Source organism: Equus quagga, chromosome 11 (genome assembly GCF_021613505.1).
Source record: "Equus quagga isolate Etosha38 chromosome 11, UCLA_HA_Equagga_1.0, whole genome shotgun sequence".
In the NCBI taxonomy this organism is placed as follows: Eukaryota; Metazoa; Chordata; class Mammalia; order Perissodactyla; family Equidae; genus Equus; species Equus quagga.
In genome coordinates this window covers 33,096,424-33,119,705 of record NC_060277.1, presented here as the reverse complement: position 1 = coordinate 33,119,705, position 23,282 = coordinate 33,096,424, and the positions used below count along the sequence as shown (strand labels likewise).

General features: G+C 35.3%; 1 protein-coding gene across 3 annotated transcripts in view; it reads right to left on the bottom strand.

Annotated features, from left to right (window-relative positions):
* Nucleotides 1-1,199: 1,199 nt before the first annotated feature.
* Nucleotides 1,200-23,282, bottom strand: part of CCNC (cyclin C) — a 31,696-nt gene continuing 9,613 nt past the window's right edge. Inside the window, exons 5-12 of one of the 3 annotated variants that reach the window (XM_046675515.1) lie at nt 22,305-22,356; nt 15,092-15,147; nt 14,185-14,220; nt 13,421-13,512; nt 12,727-12,794; nt 9,809-9,888; nt 8,769-8,887; nt 1,200-2,572 (exon numbers count right to left, since the gene is read on the bottom strand). In XM_046675515.1, coding sequence (XP_046531471.1) covers nt 2,530-2,572; nt 8,769-8,887; nt 9,809-9,888; nt 12,727-12,794; nt 13,421-13,512; nt 14,185-14,220; nt 15,092-15,147; nt 22,305-22,356 — 546 coding nt within the window. In that variant the 3' untranslated portion in view covers nt 1,200-2,529. Of the gene's footprint in view, nt 2,573-6,082; nt 7,327-7,358; nt 7,961-8,768; nt 8,888-9,808; nt 9,889-12,726; nt 12,795-13,420; nt 13,513-14,184; nt 14,221-15,091; nt 15,148-22,304; nt 22,357-23,282 lie in introns of those variants that run through there. The other 2 variants (XM_046675516.1, XM_046675517.1) reach the window with 2 other exon arrangements.

Here is a 23,282-nt window from a genome sequence, read left to right as displayed (position 1 = left end):
TAGAAAAGCTGGAAAATATACACACATATTACACACACACACACATTTTTCAATGTTGGTTCATCCTCTGAAGCTTTCCTCCTCCCTGAGACCATGGCTCTTCAAATCCTTGCTGCCTGAGTAATTCTGTCATGCCTTTAAGCAGATTTTGTTTATATATTTATATAAACAAGGATTACCAGGGCAAATATACTAAGGCAGTGAGGATTTGAGGAGCTACAATCTCACAGAGATGGAAACTGTAGAGAGTGGGCCCACACCGAAGTACTAGGCCCATCAAGGAACAGCAGCCTGGGTAAGGAGCCTGGGTAAACACACCAGGCTTTTAGTTGGACCCCCTGAAAAGCTATACTCTGAGTAGAGGTGAACCAGAAATTGACCAACCCTTATAAACATATAAGACCAGCTTTGAATCAACTAAATGTCTGAATGAATTAAGGTGATCTTTCTGACACTCTGAGGGCCTACCAGAAGTACATCATTTCTTGGAGAAAGATCCCATTATCTAGCTAGAGCAGGGGTTGGCAATAGTAAATCCTTGAGGTTTGTGGGCCATAAGGTCTCTGTTGCAACTACTCAACTCTACTACTGTTGCACAAACGCAGCCAGAGACAACACGTGAACAAATGAATGGTGGCTGCGTTCCAATAAAACCATTTATGGCCACTTAGGTTTAAATTTTATGTAAGTTTCATGTGTTGCAAAATATCCTTTTATTTTTCAACCATTTAAAAATATAGCAAACATTCATAGCTCAAAGGCCAGGCAAAAACAGTGGTAGGCAGGATTTGGCCCATGGGGCATGGTTTGCAGAACTCTGAGCCACAGCCACAAATTATCCCTACAGTTTTTCATATACAATGTTCAGAATTCTATAAAAAATCACTAGAAATAGCAGTAAATGGGACCTCATTACTGAAAAATAAGAGAATAAAGAAAACACAATAGAAGCAGATCCACAGATCTACATATTGGAGTTTTCAGACATACTTTAAAATAATTTTGATTTATATATTCAATAACTTAGATGACAAAGTGGAAAAATTTATTAGAGGAATAGAAACTACCAAAACGTATCAAATAGAATTTCTAAAATTTAAAAATACAATAACCAGAGGCTGGCCTGGTGGCATGGTGGTTGGGTGTGCACGCTCTGCTTCATTGGCCCAGGGTTCACAGGTTTGGATCCCAGGCACAGACCTATACACTGCTCATCAGGCCATGCTGTGGCAGCGTCCCACAAAGACTGGCACAGATTTAGCTCAGGGCCAATCTTCCTCACCAAAACCAAAAAACAAACAAACAAAAACAATAACTGAAATTAACCTAGTAGACGGTAGATGGGTTTAAGAGCAGATTAGACACAGCTGATGAGAAGGATTAATAAAAACAAAAAAACTGAGGTGCACATATTAACATGGATAACTCACAATGTCTAGAGAAAAAAAATTACAGAAACATATATGGTACGACATGCAAAATAATTCAGTTTATTTATATATGTACATATATAGTATAAGAGTACATATTTATGTACATTACACTATAAATAAATTATGAGAATAATAAATACCAAATTCAGAATGGTTTCCTTTGTGGGGCGAGAATACTGGAGGCTTTACAATAATATTAACATTTTATTTAGCATGTTTGGTGGATAAACAAATACTTATTATTTTTACCTTTTGCATATATGGGATAAGAACTTAATATCCCCACTGGCAGACACTTAAACCAGATTCTACAATTATAATACCTTTGGATTCCTGATACTTTTTTAAAGAAACAACCTTATGATAAATAATGTATCCTATTTACCCAAATATAACTTCATTTACATCTTTTTGAAGCAGCAAAGGGTTAGTAAATTAATTAGAATATTTTCTATATTAGATCAAACTTATAAAGATGATTTTGTTATTCTAAAATTTAACAAATTATCTATCTTAAATTGCATTGACTTTTACAATAAAACTCTTAAGAGTAAAACCATTACTAAGGTCTGTAACAGATGCCTCAAAATGTAAAAATATAGCATACGATTTACTACATCACTTAACAAGTGGCTGCTTTATTTCAATCATGGGAGAGTATCACTTTTACTCTGATAATTCAAGGGTAGATCAAGTTTTAGAAATGTAGAATAGCCAGATTACATTTCTAAATACTGTATGTACTATAGATTATTTTCATAATGGAATAGAAGATGTCCTAGAAAAAGTGGCAACAGAGGAGAGCCTGAATTCTGGATTAATCCGAGTGTCCCAGGTTTCCTTATTTACATGGTCCTTCTTACCTGCCTTATGATCTCAGTGAGATCCCTTGGACTCTGTGATAATGTACCCTTTTGCTAGCCAGTAAGTATATTCCATAAAAAATACTGGACAGAGGTAGGATCAGCAGCTAACCTGTGAGAAACTCGTATTATTAAAAATAAATGGAAATTGAATGTTTCTCCCACCATCCAGTAAAAATTATTTTTCAGTGTCTAAAAGGACAGCAATTTATTAATGCAAAAATGTAATGTTGTCACCACCTCTTTTCAATGCTACAAGTTTCTCCAGGAGCAAGGCTAAGGAGGGAAAAGGAAAAAGGAGAGAAATTTTAATAAATTATTATTACGGTAGAATCTAGCTGAAGAGCATCCACCTGGGGATAATAATAGTTCTGCCTCATAGTACGGTTTTGAAGATTAAATCCGATAATGCATGTCAAACATTTATATTATGTTGTTTTTATTACTGTGTGAATCAGTACCATATAATTACTTGCCTATAGGCAGTTGATATTTTGGGTTGCTATTTGCACTCATTTAACATTAATGGGTAAAGAAGGCAAGTGAAACTTCCAGCTAAACTATCTGGGGGCAGGAATGGCAGTGAGATCTCTTACTTAAAACAGAAAGATAAAGTGAAACTCTGAACAAGATACCCGCCCCCTGACCTCACTTGTCTCCAAGAACTCTGACAGCCCAGTTCACACCACTTTAGACAGAAAGCTGGAAGATTTCTCTCTAGAAAAACTGACCTATCCCAAAGAAAAAGCTTCAGAATAGGATTGGGGGTAGGAGGGATGCCTAATGAAGTTTTGTTGCTTACTTCCCCTAATGAAGTCCACCACTGAAGAGTCCTACCCAAGCACAGAGACCTTCCAATTAACTTTCTCTGTGCCTCTCAAATATGAAGGATCCTGAAGCAATTAAAGCAAGATTCTAACTTGAAAGACTATGACCAAACCAAACAGAAAAAAGGAACATCAAGGAGATAGTGTTAATGCAGGAAGCAAAGAAAACTTTAAAACAACCAAAAAACCTAAATTAATATCCTTAGAATGATGAAAACACATTGCACTCTCAAACAAGAACAAGGTGCTACTTAAAAGAAAAAGGAACCTCCAATACACCTTTTCACAAGAAGCTACTAGAGGATATACTCCATTAAAACAAAGGCATAAATAAGCAAAGAAAAAGAAGTATATCCTCCATATCCTGATGCCTAAACAAAAAGATGATGGACTCAAGGAATAATGTCTCCCTGTGAGTGATTTGTGGAATAAATGAATAAATACAAATGATTCTGATGATAGATTAATAAAAACTCAAAGTAAATTGAGCAAATTACAACCAAGGCAATTACTACGTTCTGAAAGACAAAAATATTCAGAAAGGAAATGTAACCATAGTATTCTACAGAACACAACACTATCTATGCATACTTAATATATATTGAATATGAATTCAACAAAAGTTATACAATCATGAGGATGATAAGAGTAGTAGTCCAACCAGGTTGGGAGGTCATGGGAGAATAGGGGTAGATTTGTGAGAAAGTGAAATCTCCATCTTCCATAGTAGGAAGTTTGTTAGTGTCACTGAGTGGATTCTGACTCCTAGCCACCCTGTGTACAACAAAGAGAGCGGAACCCTGCCTGGTCTTCTTTTCACCATCCCATCATCTTCTGGCAAATGCTAGATCAGACAAATGCTCCATTGCTTTCATGGGTTTTCATGGGCAGTTTTTTCAGAAGTGGGTGGCCAGGTTCTTCTTCCTTGTCTGTCTTAGTCTGGAAGCTCTGTGCAAACCTGTCCACCATGGGTGACCCTGCTGGTATTTGAAATACTGGCAACATAGCTTTCATGTCACAGCAACACAGAGTATGGCAAATGACAGACGAGTAGTGTGGTTCCCTGACTGGGAACTCAGGCTTCAGCGGTGAGAGTACCAAATCTTAACCACAAAACTATCATAGTAGGAGGTTGATAGATAATATTTACAATTGAAAAAAGTTCAAAACAGTAAAGAAAAAACAAACTGGAGGGTAAGCAGAGGAGGTAGATTGGTGAAATGTTTAAGAGAATGAGCCCAGCTGCCAAGGTTTTAAGAATTAGAATCGAATCGAAGCTCTTGCTAATTACTTGACCTATGATTGCATAAGTTACTTAACTTTCTGTTCTTGGGTTTCCTCATCTCTAAAATGATTGTTCTGAGAATTAAATGCCTTCATAATATGGAGAGCCTAGAACTTACATGTCACATAGTAAGTGCTCCATAAAAGCTAGAATTATAAGCTTGTTACTTGGAAATGTGGAAGTAACACAAAGCAGAGAAATGACTAAAAGTTGCTCTAAGGAGCAGAAATGAGAGGTAGGGAGAACAGAACACGGGTCTCACATTTTCCTTATGCCTTACAACAGCACTGTCCAATGGAATTATAATGCATGCCATTATACAGTTTTTAATTTTCTTACATTTAAAAAGGCAAAAGAGGTGAAATTAACTTTAATAGTTTTTTAATTCTAATGTATCTAAAAAATCATTTAAAAAATGTAATTATAAACGAATTAGATATTTTACATTCTTTTGTTTTGTAAGAAGTATCTGAAATCCAACGTGTATTTGTACATTTATAGCATATCTAAATTCAGACTAGCCACATTTGGAGTGTTCAATAGCTACATGTGGCTAGTGGCTATCACTGGACAGTATGCCTATGGTAATATTTGATTTTTAAAAATAATACATATCGTCAATGGCTGCTAAATCACAGAAAGAGACAATCAGCCATTATATGCCTCCTGATGGAAGACACTGTTTATAGTAGTCTATAAAAAAAAATTGAACATGAACCTGACAAAGCCTTTAGATTGAATGACCATTTATAGAAAATACAGAGGAGAAAGGAACATGTTAAATGGCATCTCAAGTAAACAGTCAGCAAAATCCATATGAGAAACTCTTACTGGACAAGCAAACCCAAAAGAGGAATTTAAAAATGAAATAAAGGAGGAATCCATGATTAAAGGATTTATCAATGAATTACAATGTGTGGTCCTTATTTAGATCCTGACTACAATTATTTAACAATTTTTTATGCTATTTATGACATAAAATTTGAATGCTGAATATTTGATATTATGAAATTATTTTAATTCTTTTTATGTAAATAATATTTTTACAGTTTTTTTTAAAAAAGCAATTATCTTTTAGGAATACATACTGAAATAATTATGGATGAAATGATGTACCTTGAATTTCCTTCAAAATAATATGCATGTTGGGGAAAGTAGATGGGAGTTTAAATGAAATTGGCCATGAATGCTGAAGCTGAGTGACAGTACATGGGGTTCTTTACCCTTTATTATCTATCCTTGTATATGCTGCTTTACATTTTTTACAATAAGAGGTTGAAAACAAAACTACAAGGTATATGGATTAATTTTTAAAATAGAATTTAAAAAAAATAAGCTTAAAGGAAAAATGAGCGTTAAGTTAATGACTGATACATAATCACTCCGCCCTTCCGAAGCAAGCCCCACCTTAATTCCTTCAGACCTGAGGAGAGCTTTTTTCTCACTTCTTCTCCTGCCCACCTATATTTGTCATTGGTGCTGACTTTATAATCACCCTTTCCAGCTTATCTGATACTCTCCACAGGGAACAGAACTCTAAAGTCTGTTCATAAACCATGTGAAATTACCCATGTGACAAACTGTAGGAGGCTTTAATACTTATCTAAAGGAAGGAGGACTCTCAGAAAACAAGATAAGGCAGATTCAAAAAGATAAATTCAAGACACTAGTCAATAGAGCTGGAGAACTTACTTTTATTCTTGCAATTTTATACTAGGAAGTCAACATTTAATTTAATAATCCATTGTTCACAATTGATTTATAAAAAGTCTTAATCCTTAAATTGTACATCAATATCCTATGACTCCAAATTTTATTTATCACTCTCCTTCGAGTCTGAAGAAAATGATTATTAAGTTCCACAGACAGCACAGTCCCACTGACGTAACATTTAGTCTTAAGTCCTACACTCATATGAGAATTAAGAATAGCCAGTATCAAACTGGCCTGAAACCTGATTGTGTTCCTGGCTCAGGATACCTGTAGTAAATTTGTAAATGCACACTAAGACACAAAAATAAACTAGGGTGTGTATGTCATATAAAAAACTTTTCACAGTAGAGTAAAAACATTAAAATGTTACCAGATTTCAACCATATTATGGTGTTTTATCCAATTTGCTTTCAAAATGTCTGATTAACTGTGAACTAAATGCAAATAACTTCATGTAAGTTTTTCTTAAAAGTTTGCCCAGCACATCAAAATGTTATGGAATTAATAGAATTTTTAAAATGTCAAAGTATGCTATACATATTGCACTTTTCTGCTAGGCTGGGCTAGTATCTTCCATGGCAAGATACCAAAGCTATTGAATAAAATACATTTTTAAATCAACAGGTACTTGATTAATTTCCCTGAAATTATCAACATCATTACCAAAATCTTCCAGGATTTTGTAAGATTTGATTCCTTAAATACAGCTTTAAAGTTTAACTTAAGGAGGGAAAAAAAAAAACCCTCATATATTTGATTTTTTATGCCCTTTTTTGGTCCTTGATTGACCAAAGAGAATTTTAAACAAATTATGCTTTATGTTTCCTGGCTTAATAAAAAGCTACAATTTCTGTTATCCAAATTAAGAAAAATCATACTAATCAAAAGCTATTAATTTTCAAATGTTTATGTATGTCTGTCCATAGGTCCCTTTAGAACCTTTCCAAACTTTTATAAACAGAATTTAATCAATTATGTATTAGAATCAAATTAGGTAAAGAAAAACTTCTTTTGCAAAAATAAAATCACTTCCCAATATGCTTGACAGAAACAAGCTATTCACTTTCATTTGTGTTCCATTGAAGGCATTACTGAAATCTGTCCAATGGTTTATTTCCAACTGGTCCACTATGGAATTCTTCGGAATGTTTTAAGATTGGCTGTAGCTAGAGTTCTGACTTCCATTTGGACCCTGCTCTCCTTCACTGTTCAAGTGGGGAAGAAAGAGATTTTACACTAATTAAAAGACTCATTTTCACACCCTGATAAGCCTACTAATCTTTAAAGTTAGTTATTCTGTGGTACAACTGTATAAAACAAAGACATTCCTGATTCTAAGGCACAGATGTGGAAAAATTAAAATCCAGAAGACTAACATTTGTTTTTATGTTTTTATTCTCGTGTAACTTAATGCCCTCACACATGACAAGCATTCTGGAAGTTAGTGTTCATATACACTCAAAAAATTTAAATTGGGGTATGGGATTTCATTGTCATTACAGGTATCACTCAACATAGAGATTAGAGCTTCTTCTGAGCAAATTTCCTATGAAATTAAATCTTACATATAAAACCTTATTGCTTCTAATTATGAAAGTCAAGAAGTGTTCTTCCAAAAAAAAAATTACTGTTCAAATGCATAATAAAATCATATGTAAATACAGCAAACCTTTATAAGCCAGAAAGAAATATGGTAATTTTCTGGAAAATGCTGAATATTTAAAATAACTAAAACTGAAAATACCAGTAACTGTGGCAACAGGATTATTGCCTTATCTTGTCCATCATCATCTTGCAGCTTCAGGCCCTGCCACTAGTGAAGAATCACTCAGGGAATTTCTGCAAAAAATGCATCCAAAGGCAGCTGTTTGAATGACTGCCTTAAACAGCTCCTTGAATAAGTATTAATTTTTTCCAAACGGTAACATTAACTTATCAGATCTACAAATCTATCTTAATACTATATAACAATTATTTTTCTTGATAAATGATTAAGATGGGTAGCATTTATTTCCCTTCTGACTTTTTCTCCTTACCCCAAAAGATCTGATGTACAGTGAGAACCGAGAACCACTGAACTAAATAGATCTTATTAAAAAAAGAAAAACAAAAAACATAACAACAAAAAACACCCGTTTAGCACAAATGATTCCTATTTAGCAAAATTAGGTTACTGTATGCCATGGATCTTCAGGTCACTCAAAAGTCAAAATTCTTTATTTATTTTTATAATATCAGATCAATCATCTTCTAAGTTTTTAAAAACTGCTACTGAAATTTATAAAACAGGATAATAGCCGTAATGAAAAAAGATAAACTGACATGGCACTACTCCAGAACTCTTTATCCCTGAATTTCAGATGAACTCACCTAGTTCTGTTGTTTAAGTTTATGTACAGGATATAGCCATATGTTGAGGGATACCTGTAATGGACCTGCTGTTGCATTAGAGTTACTAAATAGGTGACCAGATTAATGTATTTTTTTAAATGAGATATTCTCAATCTTTCAAGTTACAAATTAAAAAAAATTAACATGTCATGAAGTTTTAGAAGAAACTTTAAGAAACATAATCTACAGAAAAATATGGTAATGGGTATGAAATATATAATTAAATGAAATCAATCAATTAAAGTCTACAAAGTACCTGTTTGGAGGAGGTTTTGGTTTCGGCATCTTACTAAGAATAGTTGCCATCTCTTTTCTCTCATCAAAATTCTTCCACTGCTCATATAGTTTTAAAATAACCCTGATTATTTCCAAAATCTAGAAGAAAATATTTGAAAAGTTCTCAGTGGCAATGTCAAACAACATATAGAATATAAAGAACACACATCATGTACTAGGCATCCCTCAGCAAACAGTGAAAAGACAGTCTCTGTCCTTCAGGTTAGATTAGACAATCCTGATGAACGTGAGAGCAGTATTTTTACCATCCTGCTATGTTGGCTTTTCCTCCAAGCCTCTCAACCTTTAATGTGTATAGCCTGTCTGTCCTTATCCATCTCTACAGTTGGTTTCCTTCTGTTCGCCTATATTGTAACCAAAACTACTAAAATAGGGAGGTACTAGGAACAGAGATCTAAATTACAAAGGAGTATACCACTATAAAGCCAATTCCTCTGATAGCAATTGTTTCAAAAAATTTAATGAGAGGTAGTACACAAAAGACATTGTTTTGATTCTCTGTTAACTTCTCTACACAAGTTAAGGTGCTCAAACACTGGCAGCTACAAATCTGTCATATCCAGTTTCCAAATTAGCCCTTTCTTCCTCATCTGAGTAGACTTAACCTTGGACTGATTCTAATGCTATCAACATTTCAGCAGAAAAGGTAGAAAAAAGGGCAAAAACCACTTTGCCAGGATAGGCTGTGTTACAGAAGTTTACAGTAGTATTACAGTAGTCACTAGGGAGCTTTTAAAATAATCCTGGGAAGTAGGGGCTGCTTTACAACCAATCAAGCCAAAAATTTACCATTCTGTTTAAGCCTAACCCCAAAAGAGAAAATAACCTAAATAGTCAACATCAACTCTTCTCACCAAACATGTTCCTCAATTTTTTTTTTTAACAAAAATCTTCTAAGCCTGATGGACATAGTTAAGATTTTAGGCTCATGATAAGTAAATATGACATTAACTTTAAAATGTTCAACTAACATTCAACTAACAGAATTTTAAAGAATACCTTCTCCATATCCACAGAAAGCTCAGCAAACCACTGTCTGGCATCTTTCTGCTGTACAACACAGGCTACATGTAGGCAAGCTGGAAAGAAAATGAGACAAAGGCCCATGTTTAACTGAAAACATAGAATGTACAAACTCAGAAATAAAGATACGATCATCAATTAAAATTTTCATGGTATTTTCCAATATCTTTTAAAAAATTATATGGATGCATATCATAGTTCCATTGACCATCCCACCAATTTAATCTGATATAGACAGAAAAAATTACTGGACTTATTAATAGGTTCTTGACATCTCCTGCTCCTCACTGTGTGCTAGTCATGGTGCAGTTGCCTTGAGAGTCAGGGTGTGTTAGAGAGGAAAAAATCCAATGAGGAAATTAGAGCAGAGAAATGACCCTGAACAGCAGTACACAGTAGAGATCAAAATGTACCCAGTCAGTGTGACCAAAAAACCCCCCAAAACCCAAAAAAACACACAAAAACAACAACAGCCAATCAATACACGGATAAATTTCAATACTATGTTTTCATATTTCAGTTAAAAGCAGTGATACCTCTGCTTTTTAAAGTTATTAGCACATGATCAAGTTAGGTGAGAATTGGGCAGCCTAGTACAGAGTTCAGTGTTGTAATGAAACAGTTTCGTAAAAAAAGTAATGCACTGTATATACTATAATTATATACATTATAAACTAACAAAGATAATAAAAGAGCCCAAAGACAACAATCTATGTTATAATTTTGCCTAATATAATTCCTACTGAGCAGCCTGGCTCCCCTGATCTCATGCCAGCTTGTTAAATTATATTCCCTGATCTGGTTACCCATATGACTTTGCTAAGGATGACATTCTAGGCAAACAGCGACTCAAATGTGAACTGACACACTGGTTGCCCCTGGTCAAACAAAGCTATAGAGTAGGGTGTAGGTCCAGGAGGGATTGAGAGGCCAAAGAACTGAAATTATAACAGCTTAATTAAAACACAGTGGAAGATGCCATGACAGGGGCATACATAAAGTAAACTGGAAACAAAGGAGACATCCTAAACCCAGATCGAGGTGATGTAGGGAGTTTGGGGGTGAGGAGGGTGTCACTAAAGAGGTGATATCTGAGCCAAGTCTTAAAAAAGGTGAGAGTGGGAGCAGAGAATGGTGTGTATTTAAATGGTAAAGAGCAGCTGTGGATTTTATCCAGAAATTGGGAGGAACACTGAAAGACTTTATTTGGGGGACAAATTCTGCTTTTTAAAAAGTTCTTTCTAGCTCAGGGTTTCTCAACCTTGGTACTACTGACATTGTGGGCTGGATAATTCTTAGAGACTGCCTGGTACACTGTAGGATGCTTAGCAGTACCCCTGGCTTCTACCCACTAGGTGCCAGTGGCACCCCACTCCAGTTGTGACAAGACATTGACAAACATCTCCCGGGGAGCAAAATTATCCCTGGTTGAGAACCACCAGCCTAGCTCAAGTGTGGAGGAAAGACTGGCTCTCTGAAAAGAGGGATGCTGGAGGCCAATTAGCCAGAAAGAAGACTGCTACAGTAACCTGGATGGAAATGAGAAGATGGCTATGAGACTACTAAAGGGACAACTGAGAGGAAGGGACAATAGGTATTGGTTACCAACTAGATGTAGGTATTGAGGGAGATAAAGAGCCTAACTGCTGGGTTTCCAAAAAAGGTAATTAATTAATGCTATTCACCAAGCTAGCAAAGACATTAAAAGGAGCATATTTTGGGGCAAAGTGATGAGTTCAGTCCAGCTCATGAGTCTAAGGAGCCAGAGAGATGCCAAGTGGAGCTATCTAAAAGGCAGATGGGTATAAAGAACTGCTCTGGAGCAAGATGTTGGTTAAAGAAAGAAATTTAAATGCTTCAGTACCGAAGAGATAGCAGAAGCCACAGGCCTCAGTGAGACTACCCAGGAAGAACAAAGATAGCAGGGACAGCAAAGATGTGGCACACGGCCTGCTATTCCCTCCTTCCTACCTATGCAGAGCCCAACATTCTTTCTCACTGAACCCAGATGCCGCTTCAGAATCCTTCCAAATACAGTGCTTTTAGGGAGCCTCCAGTACTACAAAAGTACAGGTATAACCTATTTACCACCCTGATGTAAGAAGGCTGAGAAACATTAACATTGAAGCAATAACTGAAAAAAAAAGAGAAACCAATGAAAATAACTGTGGACTGGTAAAAGAATTTGTGGAAAAATTAAGAGGACACAGTCATAGAAATCAATAGAAGAAAGAAAGGGAACAAACTAACAAGTGCCTAACATACGACCCGCATTATTTGGTGCTCTACAAGATGTTTAATTCTTGTAACAACTCTGTATGGAGTTATTAGTACCCCCCGAATTTCACAATTAAGGAAACAAACTCAGAAGGTTAAATAATTTTCCCACAATTGTAAAGGAAGCAAAGGTTAAACCCAGGACTGACTGCAAAGACTGTGTTCTAAGCCAATACAGTACTGCATTCCACAGATAGCAGAATGGTAGCTAACTTGTTCCACAAGACATTAAGGACCACAGAGGCTCCTTTATCCAACCTCTGGGGACCTAACTGGGCTCAGGAAATGAAAGACAGGCCCAGTTAAGTTACAACTAACATTAGCAGGCTTACTTCTGCACTTTTCCCCCTAAACGAACAAAAATGTTCTATTCAGACATTGGTTAAAATTATTTTAAACAATTTAAAAAAAAAACTTACCAAAAAAGGGGGTTGGGGGGACAATAATCCTGATTTGTGACAGTTGCAGTTCATATTATTGAAAGTTCACATGCAAGGATTAGTCTATTACTTCATGAAACATAAAAACATAAAGTACAATAGGGTGAAATTTCTTTTAGGATGACCTAAATAGGTTCATAACAAATTAACTAATAAAGGTACACCACGCTTACATACCTAAAGCTATCATGAAAGGAGGATACAGTAGGCAAAGATCCGTTCTGTAGGTATCATTCACTATCCTCCTATAGAAATGTAAATCATATTATTACTGAAAGCAGAACTATCTCATAGGGTTGTACACTTCCCCCCAGAGAGGGCCAGATTTCCCATCTTTGTACACATTTCTTTTTTATATTACTGAAGCACAGACATAAAGGAGAAAACATCAAGGGAAAAAGATGGATACATGAACGTGACAATGAATAAGCATATTTTAACGAATAAAATTACAGCTAAATATATGTTGTTTTAAAACCTCAATAAATTATAAAACAAACATTTTTCTAACTTTTCAAAAACTAGAAAATCAGATAGGAAATTATACGACTATTAATATGTATGTTGAATATCACCAAAAAGTATTCTGATGAGTTTAAAGATAACATCTTAATTTTTATGTAAACAGCCTATTTTTAATAAGAATCAAATTTTAATGGAAATAGTCATCAAATAGATAATTTAAAGATCCTTATCATTTTAGCATTTATACCAATATAGTTATTAAAATTCAACAAGCAGATATTTTGCTCAACATAAAATATCTTGGGGCACTAGTTTTATTACTTTAAAAATACTAAACTTCATATTTAGTTGTCAACCTTCCTAGCTAATAACATGTTACACTATGAATAACTTCTGTTCTAATTACCATGCAAGGGGAAGCAACATGTCTTCTTGGCCCATGTCCTGCACATACTGGAGCAAAGGTCTATAAGGATGATACACTATCAAGCAACAATCCTAGAAACAGTTTAAAAAATGTGTATGTATAAAAACAGATTTATTACAACACAAAAACCTTATCATTACCCAACTGATTTATAATTGTGTATTTCAAAATGTATTTCTCTAACTCATGCTTGCTTCCCTCTTATTCTCTTAAGCAAGCAGTATGGCAGCCCTAACTCTACTATAATAGTGAAGGCAGTGCTCTCTCTGGAATATACCTTGATAAATCGGTTGGCAGTCAGTCAGCATCCATTCCCTTAGAGACTCAAAGTGTCACATCTGCAACACACTGAAACCTCTTATTAGCCTACAAATCCGTATTTCCCAATGGAGGAGCAGAATTCTGCCAAAGACATAATCTATCTTTAAATAACACCACACACATACACAAATTGTGCAAATAATTTACAGTGGTTTAATGGCCTGACTGGTTTGCTTGTAATCCTTTTATTATAGATACTATAGAACAGAAAAATGTTCCCATCCTACGTAGGACATACAAACTATTTTACAGGTTCTGGGAGGATACAAGTGATGATGCGACTAGGTAATAGGACTTCACCATCATGTATCACTGGACGGCTCTAAGATGCACCTCCCTACAAATAATTTCTTTAATTCCTAACTTCACTAAATTTGAAAATAAGTTGTACTCTATTAATCACAAAGAAGAAATATACTTACCATTAGTTCTAAAAGATAGAATTCACATTCTAATATCTGTTAAAAAAAGATTATAAATGTCAACACGAAACCAAATTAAATGAATCTATGTAGTCCAACATATTTATAGACATTATCAAAAATTTTTACTAAAATGCTTTTAAAATCAAGAAAATAAACATAGTAGCTTATATTAGAATGAACATATGCAATAAAAAATTACTTTTTAGTATTACACAACACATGCAATTATGATTATAAAGCATTTTAATCCTTAGAAGGAAAAGCCAGCCTCATATAAGCATTCTTATTATTTTATTTAAAATATCCTTATTATTTAATTAAAAATAAAATAAAATATTTTATTTAAAATATTATTTTAATTAAAATATAATTAAAATATAAACTTCAGATTTTCCAGCATATTTTCCACTCAACTAATGCAAAAAAGCAATTATCTCCATTTAAAATGTTATTTTTGTTATCAGTAAATCAGTAAAAGGAAAGAATACTGAAAATTAAATAAAAAATTACAATTTAAATTTCAAACATGGTTTTCACACTATTCCATTATAGTAGTTCTCAATCCCAGCTGCACATTAGCATTATCCGGCAGCTTTTAGGAACCACCAATGCCTGAGCCTCAAGGCTGAAAATTCTGATTTAGCTGGTCTGGAGAGGCCCTGACATCAGTATTACTAAAAAGTTCCCAAGGTGATTTAACGGTCACACAGTGGTGATAACCACTGCTATGAAGTATTTTTTTAAATGGTAGAAGCAAGTTCGCTTTAATTTAGAACTAAAGTCTATATTCTTGTACTATTTGAAAGTGCCATTTCTAGGAGAGTATTCAGTCTATTCTAACATAAAATGGAGCTAGTTCACAGACGGCTTTGACAAGCAGTTTTATTTTATACAATATACTTACATGGTTCATCCTATAAGGAAATTCCTTTGGAAAGGCATATGAAAATCTAGTTTTTACTGCAGAAAACAAAAAACACCTTAAACTGAGAAAACGGGAAGTAAATTAACCCAAAATTTCTTTAACACAGTATGGAATATTAGAGGTAGGGCTAAATCATTTTTAGTACAAACTTGGGAGATGCTTAGGGACCCAGCTTTTTTCGTTTTCAGGCGAGGGGAAAGAATGAGTGGCAGGAAGCCCCAGGCTCCCATCTATATTACAATTAGAGAGCTTCAATTATAGATTTAACATATTAAGAAAGGATTCTGCTACTTAAAAAATAAATAAGAAGATTGGAGAAAAATCACTGGCTTTTATCATCTCTAAAATTTTTCTAGCTCTAAAATGGCATTGTTCCATTCTTCAGTAATTTAACTCAGAAGGCATACAGGTTGGATATGTGTTCACAAACATATATATAAATATCGGAAGGCTAATACAACCAAAAAATGTTAACAGTGGTTATCTCCGAGATTTAAGGATTTTTACTAATCTGTGCTTTCTAAACTTTTTCAATAAATATGTAATTTTGGGGGCCAGCCCCTGGCGTAGTGGCTAAGTTCACTGTGCTCCGCTTTGGCAGCCTGGGTTAGTGGGTTTGGAGCCCAAGCACAGACCTACACCATTAGTCAGCCATGCTGTGGTGGCGAGCCACCTACAAAATAGAGGAAGACTGGTAGAGACCGTAGCTCAGGGTGAATCTTCCTCAGCAACAACAAAAAAATAGCTATTTCTTTATCAAAAGATGTTTTAATAAAACCATGAATATACATGCACAGGTCTCTACAACTTTTTTCATCCCACACACAAACACATACATACAGTTACTACTCTTCTTAGTCACTAAAAAAGTACAAATGAAGAAACTTAAATATCAATCCTCCATCTCCTAAAAATAGTATGATTGTATACATTTAAGCACTATTTGAGAAAACTGTATTCAGGTCATATGATTCAACATTTCATTCAAGCAAATGGCTACTGACAGGTTCTAGAGGATCAGTTCTGCAATCCCTTCCAATTGTACAAAGCCCAAGTGACCTCACCAAGATTAAAAAGAATTTCATTTATTCTATGTACTGTATTTTCAAGAAGTTTTCTTTTGTAAATTGAGTATCCTAACAGCTAATTTAGATAGGTAACATCTGCCAAGATTTGAAACGTAAACTATTTAAACTTGATATTAGGAAATTTCTGCTTAATCTTTCCTTTCCTCTCTCCTTTAGTGAATTTGAAAATGTTACCTATTAAGATTTCTGAGTTTTACAAATCTTTTTGATGTACACAAGATGTAAAGTGTACAAGTAAAACAGCTACTGATTTAATGGTAACCAATCAACAAGGAACAGTTATCTGTACATAAAACAAACGTACACCCCTAACCCCTGGACCTTGCCACCTAACCTACTGAAATTAGATTTACCTGATGCTGTCAACTTCCTTCCTACTCCATGATAAAATCACTCTGTATTTTGATTTTCTATCTTCTAATTATTTTCTTCTGACTTGGAGGAAAATGCATCCTTCTCTATTGCTACCCCTACCACTGGGCATTTGCTTTCATCTATTCAATTGATAGTTCCTGTCTTTTTCTTTTTCACACCATTAACCATTCCTCCTCCAATAAATCTGTTCCATCACTTACTAATATGCTCAAATGTCCCTTAAAAACAAAAACAAAGCCCCTACCAAGTTATATTCCTCTGCCTTTTTTAAGTAGACTTTATTTTTTAGAACAGTTTTAAATTTACAAAAAACTGAGAAGATAACACAGAGTTCCCATATACTCCTTGTTATGGATTGAATGTTGTGTCCTCCAAAATTTGTCAGTTGAACCCCATGTGATGGTGTTTGGAAGTGGGGTCTTTGGGAGTTAATTAGGTTTATATGAGGTCATGAAGGTGGAGCCCCCATGATGGGATTAGTGTCCACATAAGAGGAAGAGAAACCAGAGATCTCTCTCTCTCTCTCTGCCATGGGAGAACTCAATGTGAGGAGGTGGCTGTCTGCAAGCCGGGAAACAAATCATGGCCGATCAAAGCAGGCACTTTCATCTTGGACTTCCCAACCTCCAGAACTGTGAGAAATAAATGTCTGTTGCTTAAGATACCCAGTCTACGGTATTTTGTTATAGGAACTCAAGCAGACTAAGATACCCACTTACCCAGTTTCCCCTGTTATTAACATCTTATGTGAGTATGGTGCATTTGCTATACTTAATGAACCAATACAGATACATTATTATTAACTAAAGTCTATAGTTTATTTAGATCTCCTTAGCTTTTAATCTAATGTCCTCTTTCTGTTTCAGGCTCTTCCAGGATACCACATTACATTTACTTGTCATATCTCCTTAGATTCCACTTAGCTGTGACAGTTTTCCGGACATTCCTTGTTTTTAATGACTTTGATCATTTTTAGCAGTACTGGGTCAAGTATTTTATAGGTTAACCTTCTACTGGAATTTGTCTGATATTTATCTAATGATGAGACTGGGGTTTTGGGTTTTTGGAAGAAAGACCACAGAGGTAAAGCATGACTTCATTATATCACATCAAAGATACATACTATTTTTTTTTATTGAGTTAATGATAGGTTACAATCTTGTGAAATTTCAGTTGTACATTAATGTTTGTCATTCGTGTTGTAGGTGCACCACTTCACCCTTTGTGCCCACCCCCCACCCCACCTTTCCCCTGGTATCCACTAAACTGTTCTTAGTCCATGTTTTTAAATTCCTCCTATGAGTGGAGTCATACACAGATTATCCTTCTCTAGCTGGCTTATTTCACTTAACATAATTCCCTCAAGGTCCATCCATGTTATTGCAAATGGAATGATTTTGTTCTGTTTTGCAGCTGAGTAGTATTCCATTGTATATATGTACCACATCTTCTTTATCCATTCGTCTGTTGATGGGCACTTAGGTTGCTTCCATGTCTTGGCTATTGTAAATAATGCTGCAATGAACATTGGGGTGCATAGGACTTTTGGGATTGCTGACTTCAAGCTCTTTGGATAAATACCCAGTAGTGGGATGGCTGGATCGTATGGTAGTTCTATTTTTAATTTTTTGAGGAATCTCCATACTGTTTTCCATAGTGGCTGCAGCAGTTTGCATTCCCACCAGCAGTGTATGAGGGTTCCTTTTTCTCCACAACCTCTCCAACATTTGCTACTATTAGTTTTAGATATTTTTGTCATTCTAATGGGTGTAAGGTGATATCTTAGTGTAGTTTTGATTTGCATTTCCCTGATGATCAGCGATGATGAGCAAAAGACACATACTATTAACATGACTTATCACTGTTGATATTGACCTCAATTACCTGGCTGAGGTAGTGTTCGTCAGGTTTCTGCACTGTAAAGTTATTCCCGCCCCCCCTTTCATAATGTACACATTAAAAGGAAGTCACTATGCACAGCTTACACCTAAGGGCAACTTATGCTTCCCCTACTTAAGGGTGAAGTTAGCTACATAAATTATTTTAAATTCTTCTGCATGGAGATTTGTGTCTTCTCTCTCACTTATTTATTCCATCATTTATTTATATCAGTATGGACTCATGGATATTTATTTTATCCTTTGGGTTATAATCCAATACTTTTTTAACTTCGTTGCTAAAACTCTTCCAACTTTGGCCATTGAGAGCTCTTTCAGTTGGCTCCCGTGTCCGTCTGACATATCCTCATCACCACGTGAGCACTTCCTTCCTTATTGGCACTTCCTTATTGGCTCCAGGTCCACCTTGTATATTTCCTGCCTCAGTCCTAGCATCAGCCATTTCTCCAAGAAACTCTAGTTCCTTTGACTAGAGAATGGTATTAGAAACAAAGATTAAATTTAATTCTTCTCAGAACCCACTTATTCTCCTCTTCTGGTACTACCTTCACCCCCTCAATGCCCAGGCATGAAACTTCAAAAATCATTTGTGACTCTTCTTAAATCCTTTCTTTTCAAAGGTCCTGTTGATCCTATCATTCAAATATAGCTTATTTTTTCTCCTTGCAGGCTGCCAAAACATTACTTTAAGCCTTCATTAGTGCTCACCTGGATTAAGTCAAGAACTTCAAAAGAACTCAGCTTTTATTTCTCACAGCACCCTGTGGTGACAGCACTCACTACAGTTTGTAGTTTACATAAAACCATTTCCGAGGGTGTTTTTTTTGGTTGTTTTTAAATCGTGGTAAAAATACACATTACATAAAATTTGCCATCTTTAACCATTTTTAAGTATACAGTTCAGTAGTCTGAAGTACATTCACACTGTTGTGCAACCATCACCACAGTCCATCTCCAGAACTCTTCTCATCTGGCAAAACTGAAACTCTATACCCATTAAACAGTAACTCCCCATTTCCCCCTCCCTCTAGCCCCTAGCAGCCACCATTCTGCTTTCTATCTCTATTAATTTGATTACACTAGGTACCTCATATAAGTGGCTCATATAGTATTTATCTTTTCATGACTGGCTTATTTCATTTACCGTAACATCCTCAAGGTTCATCCATGTTGTAACACGTGAAAAATGTCAGAATTTCTCTGTCTACTTCAACTCACTCTCCTCCAATTCATCTTCCATAATTCTGCCAGATTCACCTTCCTAATGCACAATTCTGGCATCGTGCTCATGCTGAAAAATAAAGCTTTCAAAGGTACCACCACTGTCAACAGAACGAATGGCAGATTCCTCACTGAAGGCCCTCTATTATCCAGCTTCAGCCAGGGAGGGCTTCTTCCCACTGTTTCCTTACCCACCATTCACTGAGTGTAAATCCTTCGCTTTCCCTATTTTTAACCAAACTATTCAATGTTCCTAGACTGTCTTTCCTCTGCACTTCCCCAGGTTCAAATTCTATCTTTCTTCACCAAATTGTATTTAAGCCTTTCTAGACTCACCTGACAAATAATCTTTTCCCACTCAAAATATTCACTGCATTCTCTGTAACTCTCTGATACAACTTATTTTCTTCTGTGTTCATATTTGCATATGCATGTCTTATTTTCTTGTCTTTAAATTCCTGTGTTTATCTTTGTACCCACCACTGCACCCAGTATGGTGTTCTCCAGTGATAATGATGCTGTTGTTGATGATGATGATAGCTGCCACTAAAATTTAGAATATTATGGACTGAAACGTGTGTGTGTCCCCCCACCCCCCCCCCCCCCCCCGGGCTAATTCATATGCTAAAGCCCTAACCCACAATGTTACTGTATTTAGAACCAGGGCCTTTAAAGAAGTAATTAAGATTAAACGAGGTCATAAGGGTAGGGCCCTAATTCTATAGGACAGGTGTCCTTATAAGGGGAAGAGACACTAGGGGTATCCACGTATAGGGAAGGGGCCATGTGAGGATAGAGCATGAAGGCAACCATCTGCAAGCCAGGGAGAGAGGATTCAGGAGAAACTAATTTGCTGACACCTTGATCTTGGACTTCCAGCTTCCAAAACTGAGAAAATTAATTTCTGTTGTTTAAACGACCCAGTCTCTGGCATTTTGTCACAGCAGCCCTAGCAAACTAACACACTGAGCAAACACTGTTGTAAGAGCTTTATCAATTTTAACTCATTTGATCCTCACAACTGCCTTGTGACATATATTATTAATAGCCTCATCTTGCAGATGAGGAAACTGAGTCATAGAGGTTATATTTTGCTCAACATAGGAAGCACTGGAGCTGAAATCTGAAACCTAAGCTGTCTGGGCCTATATAATACACTATACAATTTATGAAATAACTTTAAACCTCTGCATGAAAGATATAAATAAACAAACCTTAGTAATAGGTTATTTTACATTTTTTTTTTAAAGATTGGTAGCTGAGCTAACAACTGTTGCCAATACTTTTTTTTTCTGCTTTTTTCTCCCCAAATCCCCCCAATATATAGTTGTATATTTTTTTAGTTGTGGGTCCTTCTAGTTGTGGGATGTGGGATGCCACCTCAACACGGCCTGATGAGCGGTGCCCTGTCTGCGACCAGGATCCGAACTGGTGAAACCCTGGGCCTCCAAAGCAAAGCATGCGAACTTAACCACTTGGCCACAGAGCCGGCCCCCTATTTTACATTTAAAAATACACACCTTCTAAAAAATTTGGAAAACAGACTAACGTAAGAAGAAAACAGGGCACCTACAACCTACTACTCAGAGATGAGCACTGCTAAAGTTCTGGTAGATTTCCTTCCAGTCTTTTTTCAATTTTTTAAGAATTCGTTTTTTCAGAGGGCAATTCAATACTTTACTAATGTGATACATTTGGTATATTAAAGTCCATGGCAAAACTGATTACTACTCTTCTATCCTTAAAAGAGTAAGATATGACATGGAAAAGATTGAATTAGATTATTACACTCTTCTCAGAAAGGGAAATGATCCCAAAATATGAAAATCAGTCATGCTTACAGACTTAAAACGTCTCTTCTGTGTAAAATCACAGAAGTAAAAAAATTAATCTGAATTATCTTCTGTTAGCTGATGGCTTTTTGCTTAACCTATGAAGATGGAGCACAGCATAATGTTAATACCTGTGTACGGTATTTTATAACTGTTACTTTACAATGTTATTTCCTTTAATGTCATGACTCACAGGCAGCTAAACTCCATTTTTCAGATAAAGAACTAGGGCCAAAAGGTAAAGCAACTTGCTCAAGGTTATGAAAGTGCTGCTTAAAGACAGAACTGGGGCTAAGAATCAGCTCTACTAACTAGTCAGCATTTTTTTCTACACCGTGTTTTTCAGTATTGAGGGAAAATACATAATTCCCATCAGACATACATTACAGTTGCTAAAGAAACAGCTTACTCCACCCTCAAGAATGACACAATGTCTAGCCATTGGGAAGCAATAAATTCTAATAAAATACGGAAATGAATTTTTTTCTTTACCCTTATTATAAAATTAAGAGTCTCTGAGTTGTTTTTGGATCAACAGTTACTATCCATTTTCAACATTAAAAACCATGCCTTAGAGATAATACTTTCAGTGGTTTAAAAAAATTTTTTATTTTAACTTTATTTTTCGCCATAATACACTAGCCATAAAGGTGTCCTCAGGAGATTTAATAAACCCAGCTAATGTCTCAGAGGTCTCAAAAACTGAAAAACATCTATGTCCTATGGAGCTTTCTTTAGAAGTACAACCTTAAAGCAGGATATACTTTTTTGCACTTACATACAGAAGTAGCAGCAGAAATCAATCTTGTATTTGAGACTACTCCAAATTCCTAGAGAAAGAAAAGTAGATGCGATCAGGTACGTATTACCCCAACGAACCTAAGGGGATCTGAGGTCTATTCAAAACAGAGTATTTCCTATGTTCCCCCCATGTTTATAGTCTGTCCATCTCCACCTACTTGAGGTATGAAGTACTGAAATCTCTAAATACATTACCTGTCCCTAAAATTACTACAATTTAAGACAAATGTCTAAATAATTTTATAATTTAATATCAAAAGATACCAAATTAGAAACCAAGCCCTAAAGGAACAGTGCCAGTTTTCTGTACTCAAATTAGTTTCCAAGAAGATTTTTAGATTCTATACTTACTTGCAAGAATAAATATTAAGTATGCTTCCTATTCAGTTGAATCTGGACTGACAAACAGGTACGCCATGCCATTTAGTAATAAAACAATTGAATCATTGAAGAAGATAAACTTTAATATCACCAAAAGAACTCAAAAGACCATTTAAATTAGTATTCTTTTCAGAACAGAGAGACAAAATGATACAGTATAAGACTTCCAATGTCTGTTCCCATTTCCTCTTCGAACTTAATATACCATCATTATAAAGACAACTAAAATTTATCAGGTGATGTGCATGTACTGTCGCATTTAATTTGATTAACCTCATACAATTCCTAAAACCTTCATGCCATTTTAAAACAGAAAAATCAAGAACTGGTTCCTTATCCAACAAAAGAAACTAAAGTAAATCTAGTATATTCAAATACCTTCAACCTACATCCCTATCCTGTTTGTGGGGGGCAAGTATATGTGTATATATATTTATATTTAAACCTCAAACCATAATAACTGAAACTAAAAATTAAACGCCTGAGACATCTTACATGCCATTTCTATACAATTCCCACACAACTGGACAAACACAGAAAGAGTTGGTCATAGTTAGAGATAAAAATAAATAAT